General features: G+C 52.6%; 1 protein-coding gene and 1 long non-coding RNA gene across 3 annotated transcripts in view; one reads left to right on the forward strand and one right to left on the reverse strand.

The window, feature by feature from the left end:
- LOC105065928 (uncharacterized) overlaps window positions 1-6,314 on the reverse strand; it is a 34,017-nt gene extending 27,703 nt beyond the window's left edge. The window contains exons 1-2 of one of the 2 annotated variants that reach the window (XR_012511293.1): window positions 6,131-6,314; window positions 3,948-4,144 (exon numbers count right to left, since the gene is read on the reverse strand). This is a non-coding gene — a long non-coding RNA (uncharacterized LOC105065928). The other variant, XR_006723329.2, reaches the window with a different exon arrangement.
- TRABD2B (TraB domain containing 2B) overlaps window positions 5,140-16,594 on the forward strand; it is a 212,250-nt gene continuing 200,795 nt past the window's right edge. The window contains exons 1-2 of the mRNA XM_074376521.1: window positions 5,140-5,804; window positions 7,871-8,431. Coding sequence (XP_074232622.1) covers window positions 5,703-5,804; window positions 7,871-8,431 — 663 coding nt within the window. The 5' untranslated portion in view covers window positions 5,140-5,702. The remainder of the gene's footprint in view (window positions 5,805-7,870; window positions 8,432-16,594) is intronic.

Here is a 16,594-nt window from a genome sequence, read left to right on the forward strand (position 1 = left end):
TTAAGTACATCATGTGTCCGCTCTAAGACTCAAGTTTCCTTATCTTTAAAATGGGAGTAAAAATATCTGTCCCACAGCATTGCTGAGATGCTTTAAAGGGTCTGTCACAGAGTAGGTCTACAATAATCCCCAGCTCCTTTTCCTCCTTCGCTTGCCAGCACCACAGCTGTGCCACGCTAGCCCCCACTCCAGCCCCTTCTCAGAATCACCCTTCTTCTTCAGCCAGAATGTCCTTTCCCTGCCCTACCTCTACCCCTTCTCTCTCATCACTCCCCTCAACAGAGATGCAAGCAAGGCTCTTTCCATCTAGTTAAATCCCACTTTCCTTCACAGCCTCATTCAAATCCCACTCCTCCTGGGTGAATGTCCTTGAACTTCCAACTCTCTTTGACTTCTGGACTTTTACAATACTACATTACTCACCTGGCACAGAAGTGCATTTTAACTGGTCACCTCAATATTTGTTGTCTTGTTCAAGAATTGCAAGGAGCCAGAGGTCAGGGCTGTGTTCCTTCAAGCCTACACACTACAGTACACATGGGGACCCAGTAAGTACTTGTGAGTTAACAGAGTCAATGCTCCTTATATCACTAACAGCTGCACACAACAGGCTGTGAACACAACTCATCCGGAACCTAACACGTGAGCCACTCTTAACCAGCCCAATGTATGGAGAGCAAGGTAACGACTGTATACTCTGAACGCACTGCAAGATGCAGGGCTTTCCAAGGTCACGCAGGCCCCTCCTGGTGCCGTCTTATTTCCAACCTGCCCTGATAGTTCTTACTTTCTAGTTCCCCCATCATCGTTTACGATGCTCCCAGCAGGCCAAATGCTTACTGTCTTTGCAAACGCTGTTCCCACCATCTGAAATGACCTTCCTTTTCTCATACTCCCTGTCCAAATCCTGTTCATCCTTGGAGATCAACTCAGATATCACCTTCTCTAAAAAGACCTTTGCTGACCTTCTCCTAAGCTTGACTTTCTTCTCTCCTAAGGTTGCTGTTCCCTCTCCTCCCCACATCTGCTTCCCAAAGCACCCTATTTGGGGGTCCCTCTGTCTCCTCCTCTGGGTGGCAAGCTCCCTGAAGACAGAATCCTGGGCTGATTCCTCTGTGTCCTCCTCCCCCAATGGGCTGGCCCTAGTAGAAGGTTCTGCTTGTGACAAATGCCATCGTGTATAGCAAGTCTAATCCCCTGTTGCTATTCTGTGATGGCGTGTCTGCTTCCCCACTGTTGTGAGAGAATGCCCTTTTTGGAATCATCTCAGTGTCTACCTTTTTTTTCTGGTCCTTTCCATCACTCTAGACTGGGTTAAGCACGACTGACCTCCATATGGTCCTAGAATCCTCTTTCCTTCTCTCTCACCCCACAAGGCATTCATGTCTTTCAATCATCAAGGATTGATTAATCTCCAAGCCACTAAGACCAGGGTGGGGAAGACAGAGCCTGGGGGTGGGTGGGAGCTGGGCGCATCTGGGGTAGGAACTGGAGCTGGGAGTCAGGCCAGGCCAAGTCCACTGGAAAACACCAGTGTGGCCCATGACCCAGGCAATGGCCAGCCGAGAGGACAGCCCTCAGACCCGGAGCAAACTTCTCCTTTGGTCCGGCCAGCCGAGCAGGGGAGCCCCCCAGCTCCCCGCCTGAGCGGCGCCCTTCAGCAGGACCAGGGCTCCTGGATCTGCTCAAGAGGCAGACTTTGTTGGTTTAGTTCCGCTACAAGGCTTCTGTTCCTGCCCCGGCTGTTACAGCCTGCAGATTCCTGGTCCCCATCTGATTGAACAACTTAATTAAAGTGCAATAAAAGGAAAGTGGGCCGGATGTGGCCCCAGAGAGGAGGTAGGCGTCGTCTGAGTCCACTGCCTGCCTCCTGAGCCCTGTGCCCCTTCCCATCCTGCAGATGGGCCCCTGGGCAGGCGGTGACCAGGGAACTCCGAATTCTAGTGTTGGGTGCAGAAGACCTGAAAGGTTATCTGCTCCACAAGCTGTTCATCTCGATAACAGGGCAACTGAGGTCGCAACAGGGCAGCTGAACTACTTGGCGCTGCTTGGGGAGACATGAGCAGAAGCCCCTTAAATCTCTAGGACTTAAAGACTGTTCATCAGGGGCTGCTCTTGCTCCACCAGGTGGGAGAAAAGATTGAAAATACGGAAACCCTCGTTCTTGGGGAGCACCCACTCCTGGGGCTTCAGACCTCTTTGGGTTTTTTTCGGGGTAACAACTTTATGGAAATATAATTCACAAGCCATGAAATTCACCCATTTAAGCTACACAATTCAATGGTTTTTAGCACATTCACTGAGTTGGGCCACCATCACCAAAATCATTTTATAATATTTTTATTATTCCCCCAAAGAAAAGTGGCCCCCTTTAGCCATGGTCCCCAATATCTCCACTCCTGGCCCTAAGCAACCACTGGTCAACTCTTTTCCTCTATATATGTGCCAATTCTGGACATTAAATATAAACGGAATCATATTGCATAGGTCCTTTTGTGACTGGCTTCGTTTCCATGGCGTAATCTTTTCAAGACTGAGCCATTCTTTTTTAATGGCTATACAGTATTCCATCATATGAACATAACACATTTTATAAATCCATTCATCAGCTGATGGACATTTGGATTGATTCTCCTTTTTGACTATTTTGATTAATGCTACTGTCAACTTTTGTGTCCAACTTTATATGTGGATGGATGCTTTCAGTTCTCTTGGGTATGTACCTAGGAGTGGAAAAAACTATTTGTCCTGCATCTCATTAACAATATCACTAACCATACTGGTGGAGATTCTAAAACACTATTGCACACATTGACTCAGAAAAATAGTGAGGACAGGAAGCTGACTGAAGCAAGAAAGACCCAGAAAGGTTAGCTGTTTGGACCCTGGTCACACAGCCATAGGAAAGGGCCATGAGGAGGAAGTTCTAGCTGGTCCTTATGATAATTAGCCAACAAGACATTTATAATTTTAGGGAAAAAGCCCTGGAGTATTTGAAGTCACACACGTAGTCACATGCACCAGCACTGTAATTATATGGATCAGTTTCTAATTCGATCGGGTCCTTCCTTACCCACTATCTGCCTCATGTCTTCCAGTTCCCCATGAAGACCGTCACACTCCCTCTCAGTGGAATTAAATTCTCCCCCTCCCCCACGGTTTTCACCTCATCCTTACCATGGGGAGTGATGGCTTTGTAAGGAGTTTTGGAGCTGTGAGGAGTGGAGGCTCTTTTAAAGACTTCTCTTCAGTCACAGCTGCAGTTCTCCGAGCTGCGTGTGTGGAAAGCACGGAGACACACTGCTCTCCTGCCCCATCCAGGCCCTCTGGCCTGATCTGCATCTGTCACTAGCTGTGTGCAGAGCAGAGAGTCGAGGTGGCTCTCACACCTAGCAGCTGAAACCACCTAGCCAACATTCGTCATCCCTGACGTGCAGAAATGGCAGTTCCCTGTGGGTCAGTCTGAAAGTCTCTGGTGTCCCCTCCTTTCCTTCCATGTTCTTTCCAGAGGCCCAGATCCTGTGTTCCTCCAGGAGCCTTTCGACCCCTCTAGCCCAGCCTTCTAGAGTGGCCCTTCTTCAGCTGCTCAATCTGGTGCCTGAAGACACGATGAGAGGACTGGGAGAGCACTGAGCTAGGGGTCCGGGGACCTCTCCCCTCACTGCCTGTCTCCCCTCTGGCCTCTCTGCCTCCTGCCTGCCCCCTCCAGTCCATGCCTCCTGAAAGCACAGATGGGCTCCAGCCACCCTCTGCTCCAAATCTTGCAATGATTCCCCATCACCTAGGACACATAAAGCACACAATCTCCAGCCTGGCCAGAAGATACAGCTCCTGCCGCTGGTGTTTTGCTCCAGCCACACCTAACTGCTAGCAGGCCCTACTGGCACCGGCAACCCCTACCTCCCTGCCTTGACACCTGCTCCTTTTCTCAGCTACCCCTGACTTACCCTTCAAAACCACTCCAGGAAGTCTTCCCTGAGCCTCTGTGCTGTGTGAGGAGTCCTTCCTCTCTGGTCCCATTTCTCTGTGCTTCTGTGTCTCCCGGCACTCATCGTCCATATTTAAATCACCTCTTTGTGTATCTGTCCCCCTGTGTCTTCCACTCTAGGCTGTGGGCTTCTGACAATGCTTCATCCTTCGGTCTCTATTGACAGGATAGGAAAAGTCAGTGAACTCTCCTTAGCAGAACTAAGCAGCGGTGCCCATGACCTTTTCTAAGTTTCATTTGCTTCTCCAGAACAGAAGGAGCTTGTTTTAAGGGCTCTTTTAATTCTTAGGGTCTCAGGAACTGGGATGTGAATTCTGACCCTTCCGGGGTGCCCTCACCAGGACCCTGTGTGGGTCCAAGGAACTATACGGCAGAGGACTGTTTAAATGGCAAGTCCCAAGGAATTCTGAGGAAAACTGCTTTGTTGTTTTGTTTTAATGAAACGTGTTCACAGAACACTTAGTAAGCGCATGCCGCTGTCAGGTACAGTGTCGTGATACAAAGATGTAAATACCAGCTTCCCTGGGTTTCGTTTGAGTGCTGCCTTCCCAGCCAGTCTGGGAGTGCCTGCCCACTCCTGCCCCTCTCCCCTCTCGCTTTTTACTCCACCAGGACCTGCCGGTCCGTCTCCTCAAATTTGTCACTGGCGGGCCAGTCCGCGTCCACAGCGGAGCGGTCTGAGGTTGGCCCTGTGGGGCCTCGGCCCGGGCGCCCTCTGGCGGCCGTGCGCGGAAGCTGCGGCCCAGCGGGGAACTGGCGAGGGAAAGGGGGAGGGAAGGGGAGGAGGAGGCGCGGGCAGGGGAGGAGAGGAAAAAGTTGCGCTGGGAAGTTTGGAAAGTTGGGAAGTGGCTGCTGCGGGCTTCGCCTCCCTCCGCGCGTGTGTGAGGGAGCGAGCAAGGGAGCAGGAGAGGAGCGAGCGAGCGCCTGCCATGCCCATCAGACCCCGCCTCGCCGCGCCCGGGCACGGAGCTCGCCCCGACTCCCTGCGGTCCGGCCCGGCCCGGCCCGGCCCGGCGCGGCCCTGGCCCCCCGCCCCCCGCGCCGGGTCCTCCCCTCCCCCCGCCCCGGCGGCCCCAGCCCCCCGCCCGGCCCGGCTCCGCGCCGCTCTCCCGCCCTCCTCTCTCCCTCCCTCCCGGCCGCGGAGCAGCATGGCGGAGCCCGGGCAACGGCCGCGCGGCCGCCCGCCGCCCCTCTGAACCCTGCTCGGGGGCCGCCGGGCGCCCCGGACCCGACCCCCGCCTCCGCCGCGCCGGCCGCCGCACTTGTCCCACCGCGCGCCCCCTGGAGCACCTCGCACCCCTGGGACCCTTGCGCGCCCTGGGTCCCCAGCATAACCCCGGGACCCCGCGCGCCCGCGGTCCCAGTACTACCTCAGGAGCCCCGCGCGTCCCTGGACCGCGACGCAGCTCCGGGACCTCCGCGCGCTCCACGACCTCCTCGCGCTCTCACAACCCCGGGGCTCCGCCAACCAGGCTGCGCGCCCGGGTGAGGGGGCCCCACCCCAGAGGGTCCCCCTCTTGCAACAGACGGAGCCCCGCCCCAGAGGGACCCCTAGGTCCGGCAGGGACAACCAGCCACGCCCCAGAGGGCTCCCGGCATCCCGCGTCTGAAGCCCAGCGCTCCAGAGGAACCTCCGTGCCCAGCCGGGGGCTACCAGCCTAGCTAAGGGGGCGCCGCCCAGGAGGGTCCCCCGCGTCCCGCGGGCCCCGGCAGGATGCACGCCGCCCTGGCGGGGCCGCTGCTCGCCGCCCTTCTCGCCACCACCCGCGCCCGCCCGCAGCCCCCGGACAGAGGACAGTGCCGGCCGCCCGGATCGGTGAGCGAGCGCCCGCCCGGCCACTCTCCTGGCCGCCCGGCCACTTCAGACCCGTGGGGACGCTGGTTTGGGGGTCCCGTCTTCCGCACCCACCTTGGCCCACCCGCTCCACCTCCGCCCGCCGGGCGCTGCCTCGGGAACCCTTCCCTGGCTTCTGCCGCCCGGGCTCCGGCTCCGTGTCGGGAGCCGAGATGGGGCGCTCCCTCTCCAGCTCCTTCTCCACACGCTGACGCCCTCGGGCTCTCCTAGGCTTCTGGTGCTGCTTGGACCTTTCCTCTCTGTGCCCTCTTTGACTCCTCTCTTTCTTACTTTTATCCTGTCCTTACCTTCTGGTTCTTCTCTGCCCACTTCTGACTCTTGTTTCTACCATTCTTGGCCCTTCTCTTCTCTGCCCCTTCCTCTCTCATTCACACGCTCGGATCCCCTCGCAGGCTTTCCTCTGGCCACCCCCCGCAGTCTGACCTGAGGCAGACTTTCTCCCTGGGGCTAGTCCCCACTTCTCTTTCCCTCTCCAGCCCAGGCCTCAGCACCCATTGCCCCAAGTGCCCCCATCTCACGAAAAGGGAGAAGATTCCAGAGGAGAGGAAAAGGAAGTGCCAGGACATGCTGGCCTAGTATTTCCTTGGGGGTTGAGTAATTACTGGTTCTCCTAATTTTCCTTCCAAACTAAGAAATCTCAGTTTTCCTCGGTATCTCTCCCTCAAAGTGTACATTAATGCATTGAAAATAACCCTGAACTGGAGGCCAGGGACCAAGAAAAGGTGGTAGGGTTCTCACTGGCTGCCCAGTTAGCTGGGAGTTAGTTGACCTTGGGCAAGGTGCACCTCCACCATCGTGACTTGTGCGGACACTGGGAGCTCCGTGGCTGGTTGGGTGCTGAGAACTAATCTCTCTTCAGTATGCTGAGCTTTACAGTTTTTGATTGTTAGTAAAGTAAGGTACTGTTCCCTTCACCTGACAGATACTCTTCATTTGTGCTAGAATCAGACAGAAAAATTGTGTTAGTTGACCTAAAGCTTACAGGTGGTTGACGGCAGTGGGCAGTCCAGGGGAGTCTTCTGGATGGAAAATGACTTTGCCTGAGAGAAATGATAGTCCCTTTCTTGTGCCCCTTAACTCCTAGCCTTAACTGTATCTGGAGAAATGACACAAGTCTTCATGTACCTCCTTCACCCCTCCCTCCCAACACACACCCACCCCTCATCAGAGCTTAGGTGATGACAGAGAATTGGACTTGGGGACCAGGTATACCTTTTTAGGGGAGGAGCCTGGAAGGCATGTACATTTCATGGGACTAATTCTGTAGAATTTTTCCCTCCCAAACCAGGGCCTTGAGACTTTACTTAGCCTGTGGGTTTTAAAGCACTTTCTCATCTGTGGTTTCAGCTGGTGGAGCAGAGTAGCTGACACCCCAGACTTGCCCTCCAAAAAGAAAACTGTATCCGCCCTGCTGAATGGGAAGTAGCTGTTTAAATAGGTGTGCTATTTTTAATAGTTGTTCTGCTTTCAAAGTGCTCTTGGCAATGTATCTTCTAATGGTTGGATTTAAAAGTTATATGACTTCCTCCTTTCTTGCCAGAGCAGGACTCTTGGTCCCCCTCTCCCCATTTCCCCATGAAACACCAGTGAAGGTTTGGCTTGGCCAAGCGTGAATATTCCCAGGTGGTGTGGCAGTCCTTGGTGCTCACAGCGAGAGCCAATCATAAAGAGCTTCTTTCGTTGCCTCCTTCCTCTGTACCTGGCACTGCCCCTAGGGCTTATTTACATGGAATGTGTCTTTTCATTCTCTCAACAATCCCTGAGGTGGCAGCTCTCAGCTCCCATTTTATAGATAGGGAAACTGAGTCTGTGGGAAGTGAAACGGTGTGCTTAAGATCATACAGCTCAGACAGGACAAAGCCAGGATTTGAAAGTGGGTCTTTCTGCTTCCAAAGCCCTAGCTCTTTCCCATGGCCCTATGGAGGGCTATGCCTTCTACCCCCACCTCCACCTGCCCCCTCTGTTCTAACCTGGGCTTACTCTGCTGCCTTTAGCCTCACTGCCTTCCTTCACCTCTCCCCCTGCAGCAGAGGGACCTGAACTCCTTCCTGTGGACTATTCGCCGTGACCCCCCGGCCTACCTGTTTGGCACCATCCACGTCCCCTACACCCGCGTCTGGGACTTCATCCCAGACAACTCCAAGGCGGCCTTCCAGGCCAGCACCCGCGTCTATTTTGAGCTGGACCTGACGGACCCCTACACCATCTCAGCACTGGCCAGCTGCCAGCTGCTGCCGCACGGCGAGAACCTGCAGGACGTGCTGCCCCACGAGCTCTACTGGCGCCTGAAGCGCCATCTGGACTACGTGAAGCTGATGATGCCGTCCTGGATGACGCCTGCGCAGCGCGGCAAGGGGCTCTATGCCGACTACCTGTTTAATGCCATCGCTGGCAACTGGGAGCGCAAGAGGCCAGTGTGGGTGATGCTCATGGTGAACTCGCTCACGGAGACGGACGTGCGCTCCCGGGGCGTACCCGTGCTCGACCTCTACCTGGCCCAGCAGGCTGAGAAGATGAAGAAGAGCACCGGGGCCGTGGAGCGCGTGGAGGAGCAGTGCCATCCGCTCAACGGGCTCAACTTCTCCCAGGTAGGTCCGCGGCGCCCCGCACCAGAGCCTGGCAGCCGTCACGCGCCTTCCACCTCTTCTCTGATTGTATTCCTCCGGCAGCCAGAGCCCTGTCCTTCCCCTAAAGGGAGAGCCTCTTTGGGGCTGCCTGTGTGGTGACGTGCTAGAATTGGGGGGGAAGAGTTTGGGTGTTTTTGCTTCTATCTCAGCTGTGCTACCTGTTGAGTGTAGACACTCCCCATCTGCTGTGCTTGCCTGGGCAGAAAGCATTTCTCCAGGAGCCTCAGAGTGATGAAAAACCAAAAGTGCGAGTTGCCAGTTTGCACCTGGCTTTCCCTGAGGGCCTGGGGACTCGAGACCAGGAGGCTGTCCTGAGGCCGTAGTGTGGGCACATGCAGGCAGCAGCCATGTGTTTGTATGGAGGATGCATAGAGGGAGACATGCTTCCTGAGGCTGGAGCAGGAAGACCCGGTCGACCTGGTCTCTAGTGGCCCTGGCTTGCTGTTTGAGGTTAAGCACTGCTGAATTTCCCGAGTCTCTGCAGAGCTCCAGGCGACCCTCGGACTGCTTTCCTAGGCTGAGGGAAAATCAGCAAGGATAGTTTTGGGGTTAATAATTTCAGAGAAATGTGTTCACTTAAAGGTTGACAGTTCTGATTTCTCAGCCTCAGGTGTTGGGGTGGGTAGGGAGAAAGGCGGAGCTTAGGAGGTTTAAAGTCTATGGCTGCCAGAGACCTGATCCAGCAAAATGTCATTAAAAGCTTCTTCTCCATGGGCAGAGGTCATTCGCAACCCTCTGGCCCCAAACTCAACTCTGAGGCTCTGGGAACAATGAGTTCACATCTGCGCCGTGAGAGCGGGCTGTCAATCCCAGAATGGGGGCTTGAAGTTGGAGATGGTGGCTCCTACAAGGAGGTCCCAAGAAGGGGCCTGAGTGCATGCCCCAAGTGAGGCGTGGTCCCCAAGACGTGCTCCTTGAGTAGGGAGACAGCCCTGTAAATTGGCCGGACTGGAAACTTTGCCACCGGAACCAGACCTGCTTGCTGCTCCCGAGATGTTGCAAGCTCTTCACCAGGGAAACAGGGTAGAAACTGATCCCCTTTCGGAGATCTCCAGCTTTTGTTTTTCCAGGGGAAATGCAATATTGTCCCCAGGGAGGTAAGAAGCCAGATTGATTTGCCGGCCAAATGAAAGGCTGGTTTGTCGGTTCTCCTGCTGGCTCTCCCATAATTGTGGACTCCTTACCCAGAGGGCCCTGGTGGCAGGAATATTGGGGCAGTTAGTCACGCCCTGCAGGGTTCTGACTACGCCTGACTCCTTCTCCATGGGGAAAAATCCTGTGCATTCTCTGGCCCAGCACTGATTCCTCTGAAAGTACCGGCTTTCTCCCTCTGAAGTCACTTTTCCCTTTCCAGCCTTGAGACCTGATATTATCTGCGTCGGGCTCCCCAGCGCTCACCGCCCATCTCATTTTGGGGGCAGGTTTGTGGGAGGCCCCTCTGTTCAGAGGCCTCCCGTCTGGCCTCGATATCTCTTTTAGGCTGGGGAGGCGGGGGGATCCACTGTCACTCTCAACACCCTCTTTGTACCAACCACAGAGGAATTGGCGGAGAGCTGAAGTGAGCACACAGACCCGCTGGTTAAACAGCCCCTGGCTTTAATCTGTCTCTCTTAAAACAACAGAACTATCTTTCTTTGAGGTCTGGAAACACTGCTGTTCAACCAATGGACGGCTTTGGTAGGTTGAAACATTTGCTGAAAAGTGTGTGAGGTTATGTTTTAGGAAAAGTTCCTGAGAGCCATTCATCGGCCTGCGAGGAGCCCGCTGACAGTATCCAAAGCCCATGTTTGAAGATCAAACAGCCTCAAATCTCTGGTTTCAAAAATGTACCTACCCCATCACCAGCCTGGGCCCGCTCTTAAAATTGTTCTTGGGTTCAGCTACTCGAGAGGGCTGTGGAAGCAAGTCCTGAACAAAAGAAAACAGGTCTCCTCTCGGTTCGCTAATCGGCAGACCCTTCACCACCTGCCAGAGCGCCTGACCCCGCCAATTTGTCCTGTTATCATTTTGGAGCGAGGTGATGAAATCTCTCCTCCATCCCTGTGGGCAGCTGTGGGCTAGCTAGGAAGGGAGGGATTCCAGAACCTGGGCAGCCGGGGTTGTTAGGGATCCCCAACCCCAAAGTCAGAAACGCAGCAGCCTTCTCAGAGAAATTGTATGCACGCGTGCACAGTTTGATATGAACATCTGTGATGCATTATTGTACTGAAATATCTGTTAAGTGCATCAGATTTTTATTTTTTCTTTCCTCTCAGCATTACTATTATTGCAAAATATTTGAGTTGGGGGGCTAGCAATGAGAGGGAGAGGTGGGAAAGGGAAACCTTAAAAGAGCGTCTTTTTGTTAAGACCTGGGATTTTAGTTTTACTTTTAGCTTTTCTCAAAATGTCATATTTTATTCTGGTCAGAAATACCAAATTTTTCCTTGCTAAATGGAGAAAGAAAGCTCCGTTGGCTGGCGGAATCACTGAAAAAGTTTCTTCCACCTTTGCACAGCTTGAAAGATCAGGTTTCTTGGCTCTCGTCTCTGATTTCAATATGAACTGAGGGTACTAGACCCAACCAAGTCACCAAGAGTTTGCTATGTGACCTTGAACAGGTCACTTGCCCTCTCTGGGCCTTGTTTTTCCCACCTGTGAAAGGAGACACCAGGATTAGGTCATCATCCAAACCATTCCAGCCCTGACGTTCCACGGGGCAGTTACAATCCATTGCTCGTGCCAGGCACCCTGCAGGAGGCTCTGCATGCTTTTCCATCTTGTTGGGTTCTCACAACCCTATGGCTTTCTAAGGTGGGCACTCAGAAGGGTTGGCTGACTTGCCCAAGGTCACATAGCTAATAAGGAACAGAGCCAGTCTGCTTGACTCTAAAGGAAGCATTCATACTTCCTGCTGCCCCATGCTGCCTGTCTAGATGGCCTCCGTCTAGGTAGTTTGTCCCTCAGACCCTTCTTTCCTTTAGGGCTTAAGGGTTTAAAATTTTACTTTTTGGACAATTTAAACTTCTGGAGACATTATTTCCTTTGGCTATGTGGCTGGAGCAGGGATGGTAAAAGCGGGTCCTCTAAAGATTTCCCTAATGTGTAACAGAAGCTCAGCATTGTGGGCTCACAGGTGGGAGACTTGCTTCTAGGTTGCAGTCCCAGCTCTGGCTCTAAAGCCAATGACTTGTATATAACTCTGGTGTTCTTATCTATCGAATGGGGCAGTGCTGACCAGCCTTTCACAATTGAGCTGGTTTTGAGGGGGTGTGAGAAGACACTACCTGTGGGAGGATGTTGAGAAAGTAAAATGACTACCTACATGGAGGTCCTGTGCTTGGAAAAGAGTCCGAGCCTGCTTCAGGACCAGGCAAGAGGAAGGCCGGATGGGACGCATCATCTCTGCCCTGTTGGCTCCTTCCTCCGGCAGCCCACTCCCATGCTTTGCTGAACAGAGTGAAGCTGGAGTAATAAAAGGTCTCGGGGGCCTGGGGATGCCTGCGCCTTGAGCCTAGACCTTGTGACAACCTTGGGACCTGCAGATTTCAGTCGGCTCTGCTGGCTGCCGCTGGGGGTTGGTACCAGCTGCCACGAACACACTGGGCTGATTAGGAGACTGCCTTCTCCCTCTCGGGGGCCACAGTGCCGCCCCCCACCCCCCAGTGCAGTGGAGGCACTGGGTGAGGACACCTAAGTTATGTGGTTCTCCGAGGCAGAGTGAGAAAATTAGGACCTGCCATTCTGTGCTTGGCTGTATTTTAACCCATCCAGTGTGTGTGGAGCCTGAGCACTTGGGCGTGGCTGCCAAGGGTGTCCAAAATGTTCGTAAAATTCACAGCCCCCTCTCTAGGGAATTGGAAACCGCAAACCCGTCATTTATTGAGCTGTGTCTCTGTACAGGGCGCTGTATTAGACCTCGTAAATACATCATCTCTAATCCTCACAGAGATGTGACAAGATGTGTCATATCTCTTTTTACAGACAATAAATCAAGGCTTAAAAAGGTTAAGTCATTTGGTCGTGATTACACAGCCAGGTCAAGTGGACTTAGGATTCAAACTCGAGTGTGCCTGATGCCAGAGTCTATGTTTTTCAAGATTCTGAGAGATGATATAATTTTTGTTTTTAATAATCAGATGGCATTATCTGAGTGTGTGTGTGTGTTGGAGTGGAGGGAGGTCATCATATTTTGCTAAATAAAGTAAAATATAAAAAATATATAGAAAGAGATCATTGAAAAGTGCTGAAACTGATTTTCTCCCTGGCTTAGAACTTGGATCTGAAGATGATTCTAAAATGGGAGTTCCCAGAGGCATGACCAGCTTCCCAAGGGACCATTGTGAAGATGGCACCCCGACACAGGCTAAGCAGCACAGCTGAATAAAGCGTCCCCTTGGTTTATAGTCAGAAGTTCTATATTTACACCTGAGGGGACAGCACATGTTATTAGGTACTCAGCAAGTACTTAGAGAGAGAATGAATGAATGAATGAATGAATGGTCAGAAACCGCGATGTCCATCCCTGTCTCCCCTCCTTCTGCCGTCCGCTGTGAATGAATGAAGCAAGATAGCACAAGAGACAGAGAAGAGCCCCCTCTGGAACTTTAATGGTTCCACGCCTTCCTACCAGGACACAACATGTGGAAACCATGCAGCGGGTAGTTAAAATACAAAGCAGGATCTAGCCCTACCCCCTGCCTACCTTGCCCGTGACTTTGGGCTAGTCCTGCCCCTCTCCAGGCCTCGGTTGCCCCCTCTTCCCAGGACAGTGTGGGCTAGCTGGTTTCCAGGGTGAGCCCAGTTCTGACTTCTGCAGTGCTCGTCTTGGGTCCCCTGGGCCACCTTGAGACTTTGAGCCTGAGTTCTCTGCAGTTGGGAGGGGCTGGCGGGCTTGCCTTTGGCGGGCTGCTGCTGAGACCGACTTGTCAGGAAGCCTGCTGGTTCCGGAGGGTGATCCCACTGCCTTGCTGCCAGCCTGCAGAGCAGACGGAGCCCCAGCCTGTCGGGGCACAGTCCGCTGGGCAGCTGCCCAGCCTTCCCTTCACCAGCACTCCTCTCCCTCACAGGCCCCCTCACTCGTTCAACCAGAGCACCTTAGTGTCAGCTGGGACAACGCTGTGAGCAAAGACCCGGGAACGGCTTAGATTTTTCCCATAGGGAGTTGACTGCCAAGCCAGAGAGAGTGGGCATTATCAGTCCTTTCTGACAGCCGTGGGAACCCATGCACGGGGCGCCTTAGTCTCCCCTGTGTCCTGTCTCCACACTTCACATGGAGAGCATTCTCCCTTTCTCTTGCTGTCACATCTGAGCATCTTGGAGAACCCACTTCTTACTTCCCATCCTCCCAGAACAGCCATCCCTGAGTCCTCCGCACCCACAAGCCTCCATGGCAGCCACAGCAGCACTGACCTTTGGTCCCTCAAGTCCACAGCATTAGTCCCTACTTGTGGCTTCCCATCAGCTCTCTGGGCCCTCCCCAGAGTGAAGGGGTCAGATGGCTCCCTGAAGATGTCTGGGCACCCCAAAGGACCTCTGACTTTGCTGAGCCCTCTTCTCCCCAGAGTCAGCCGCAGAGTGAGACCCCCTCTGTCAGTGTTGGCTTCAAGCACAGGCTGGCCTAGTCTGCACAACTAACTCCAGAACCGGGCCTGGAAAACAGGCTGCTTCTGGCCCCGCCTCCTTCTGCAACTTGCCACGCCCACTGTTCTCCCACACGGAGCCCTGTGGTTGAGGCTGTTCAGCAAATGTCTGTCACACGGTGTGGAAATCACCTGGGGACCTCTGACCCCCTAGGCATGTGTCCTCTCAGATTCTCTGTGTGCCCAGAGAGCTGTTTGCAGAGACCCTGATAGCAGAGCAGTCTCTGTCAGTCTTTCTTTTTTTCTGTCTGCCTTGCTTAACTCAGACTTCAGCATTTAATATGTTATCCCAATGTATTGGAAAAACAAACTCAGGAGCAGATGCACAGGGTCACTTAGGTACCTCCATCAAAGGAGAGGGAGGCCATAAAGCTGGAGGTGACCAAGATGTCATGAAATATTCTAGTCTCATAATCAGAAATTCATAGCATGTAGTCTTTCTGATTTACAGAATCTCCCAGTCCTAACTCGGCACTCGGAGGCTCGGGGAATCTAAGAATGATGAAATCTTAGAACATTAGGCTCAGAGGCATTTTTGGACTCGAAGAATCTTCACATCGTGAAATCCTAGCCCCTTAGCTTTGAAGACTTTTCAGCTCATACACACAGACTTCTAAAATCTTAGAGTTGGAAGGGACCAGTTCTCATGAATTCCAAGAAGACTCATCCGAAAACACAATGATCTCCCTCCCGCAACTCACCCGCCAGCAGATCCCAGGCCAAAGAGAGAAAAGCCGAGCGGCAAAGCACTCTGTGACAGAGATAAAGATGGGAGCGCGCCTTTGTTAATAGTTCCCATTTGGACATCTCTCAAAGCCAGGAAGAGGTCGCCTGGTAATGCAGCTTTCTGAGGGAGGAAACTGAAGAATGGGACGAGCCTGCTGCCTGCCAGCCGGGCTGCTGCGTTCTTTCCCCCTTGAGTTTGCTTCTAAATATTATCCACTTCACTCCCTTTTATCTCCCATCACTGGCTCTCTGTCCGCCCACTTAATCCACAGGCAGCCGGTGGCCCAGCCTTCAGCTCTGCTCAGCCGCTGCCAAGCCGTCTGGCCAAGCAGCTCCTCCAGGATCCGCAGGCTTTTAAATCTGCGCAGAATATCCGCTGGAACACGAAACGTTGCCCCAAGCTTGGAAAGGCTGTTGCTTGTGCTCGGCCCCCTCCCTCTGCAGGAATTTCCTCCTTTTCTCTTCTACTCCTGAATTCTCTGAGATTTCCAAGGCTCAGCTCAATGCTGTACCTCCTCCAGGAAGTCTTCCCAGAATGCTACTAAATCTTTTCTGCTTGGTAAGACTTGGGGCAAGGCTTTCCTTGATGACCCAGCCACATCTCTTTCCCTCTGTGGAAAAATTTTTTATGGCATTTTATTCTTTCAGCCCTCATATATTTTACTTTCTATTATAATTATTACTGAGGCAGTCTTTTCTTTCCTAATTGACTCAGCCTCAAAACCTAGCTCAAAATATACTCACAGTTGATTACAGAATGAGACTGGATGTGTTCCAGTTCTGAAGTTGGGGCTTTGTGGTGTATCCTGGGTTGAGGCGTTGGCAGTGCTGGATGCTAACAGGGGCTGTGTCTTGGCCTCTGTATTCACAGAAAGCCTTAGACTTCCTGCCTGAGACACGTGGACAGGCCGGTAATGTCACTCGCCTGTTTGGCAGGGACATTGTAACATCCATGGATGTTACAGCCATGTTGGATTTCTCTCTCTCCGTCCTGAAACACTTTGTTATTTTGTCTTCCTCATCTGTTTCCTGCAAACAAAGACCTTTTTTCTCCTCTTTTCTACCCAGAGTTAGTGTGAGCCTCTCCAGGTTCACTCCAACCCCTCTACTTTATTTTCATTTTAAAATGTTTAATTTTACCCATTACTTGCTACTTTGTTCAGGGCTCCTGTGCTGCAGACCTATTCCGGGTCTCTCTCCCTTCCTCTCTCACACACAATCCTGGGTCAGGCTTCCATGCATTTGCTTATGTGTTCCCTCTACCTGTGAGCCCTCCCCAGTTTTTATTGTCAAGGTAACTCTTACTCCCCTGAAGCGGTAAGGTTTCCTGAGGGTAGTCATTATGACTGGGACATTGAGCTGTACACCAGAGACTGATGCATTGTAATTGACTGCACTTCAATTAAAAAAATTTTTTTTAAGTGAAAAAAAAAAGCCGAGACTCTTCAAGCAAATGACCCTTTCTAGCCAGACTTTTATGCTGGTCACCAGATTGGACTGTCCCCTCTGGGCTGATACCACCTGAACATAATTTAGTAGTTCAAGTTTAGGTGCAATGATGTAATTGGCTTTGAGCATTGTGGGTTTTTCTTCCCTTTTCCTTTTTAATTCTTTTATTGAGGCTTAATTGACATAACATATTAGTTAGAGTCTGAGAGAGCCAGCTCTCTTCATGATGAGTCCTAATGCCATCATGAAGACCCCACCTTCATGGCCTCCTCTAAACCTAATTACTCATAAAGTTTCCATCTCCAAAGACCATCATAATAGAAGTTAG

This window comes from Camelus bactrianus, chromosome 13 (genome assembly GCF_048773025.1).
Source record: "Camelus bactrianus isolate YW-2024 breed Bactrian camel chromosome 13, ASM4877302v1, whole genome shotgun sequence".
Classification (NCBI taxonomy): Eukaryota; Metazoa; Chordata; class Mammalia; order Artiodactyla; family Camelidae; genus Camelus; species Camelus bactrianus.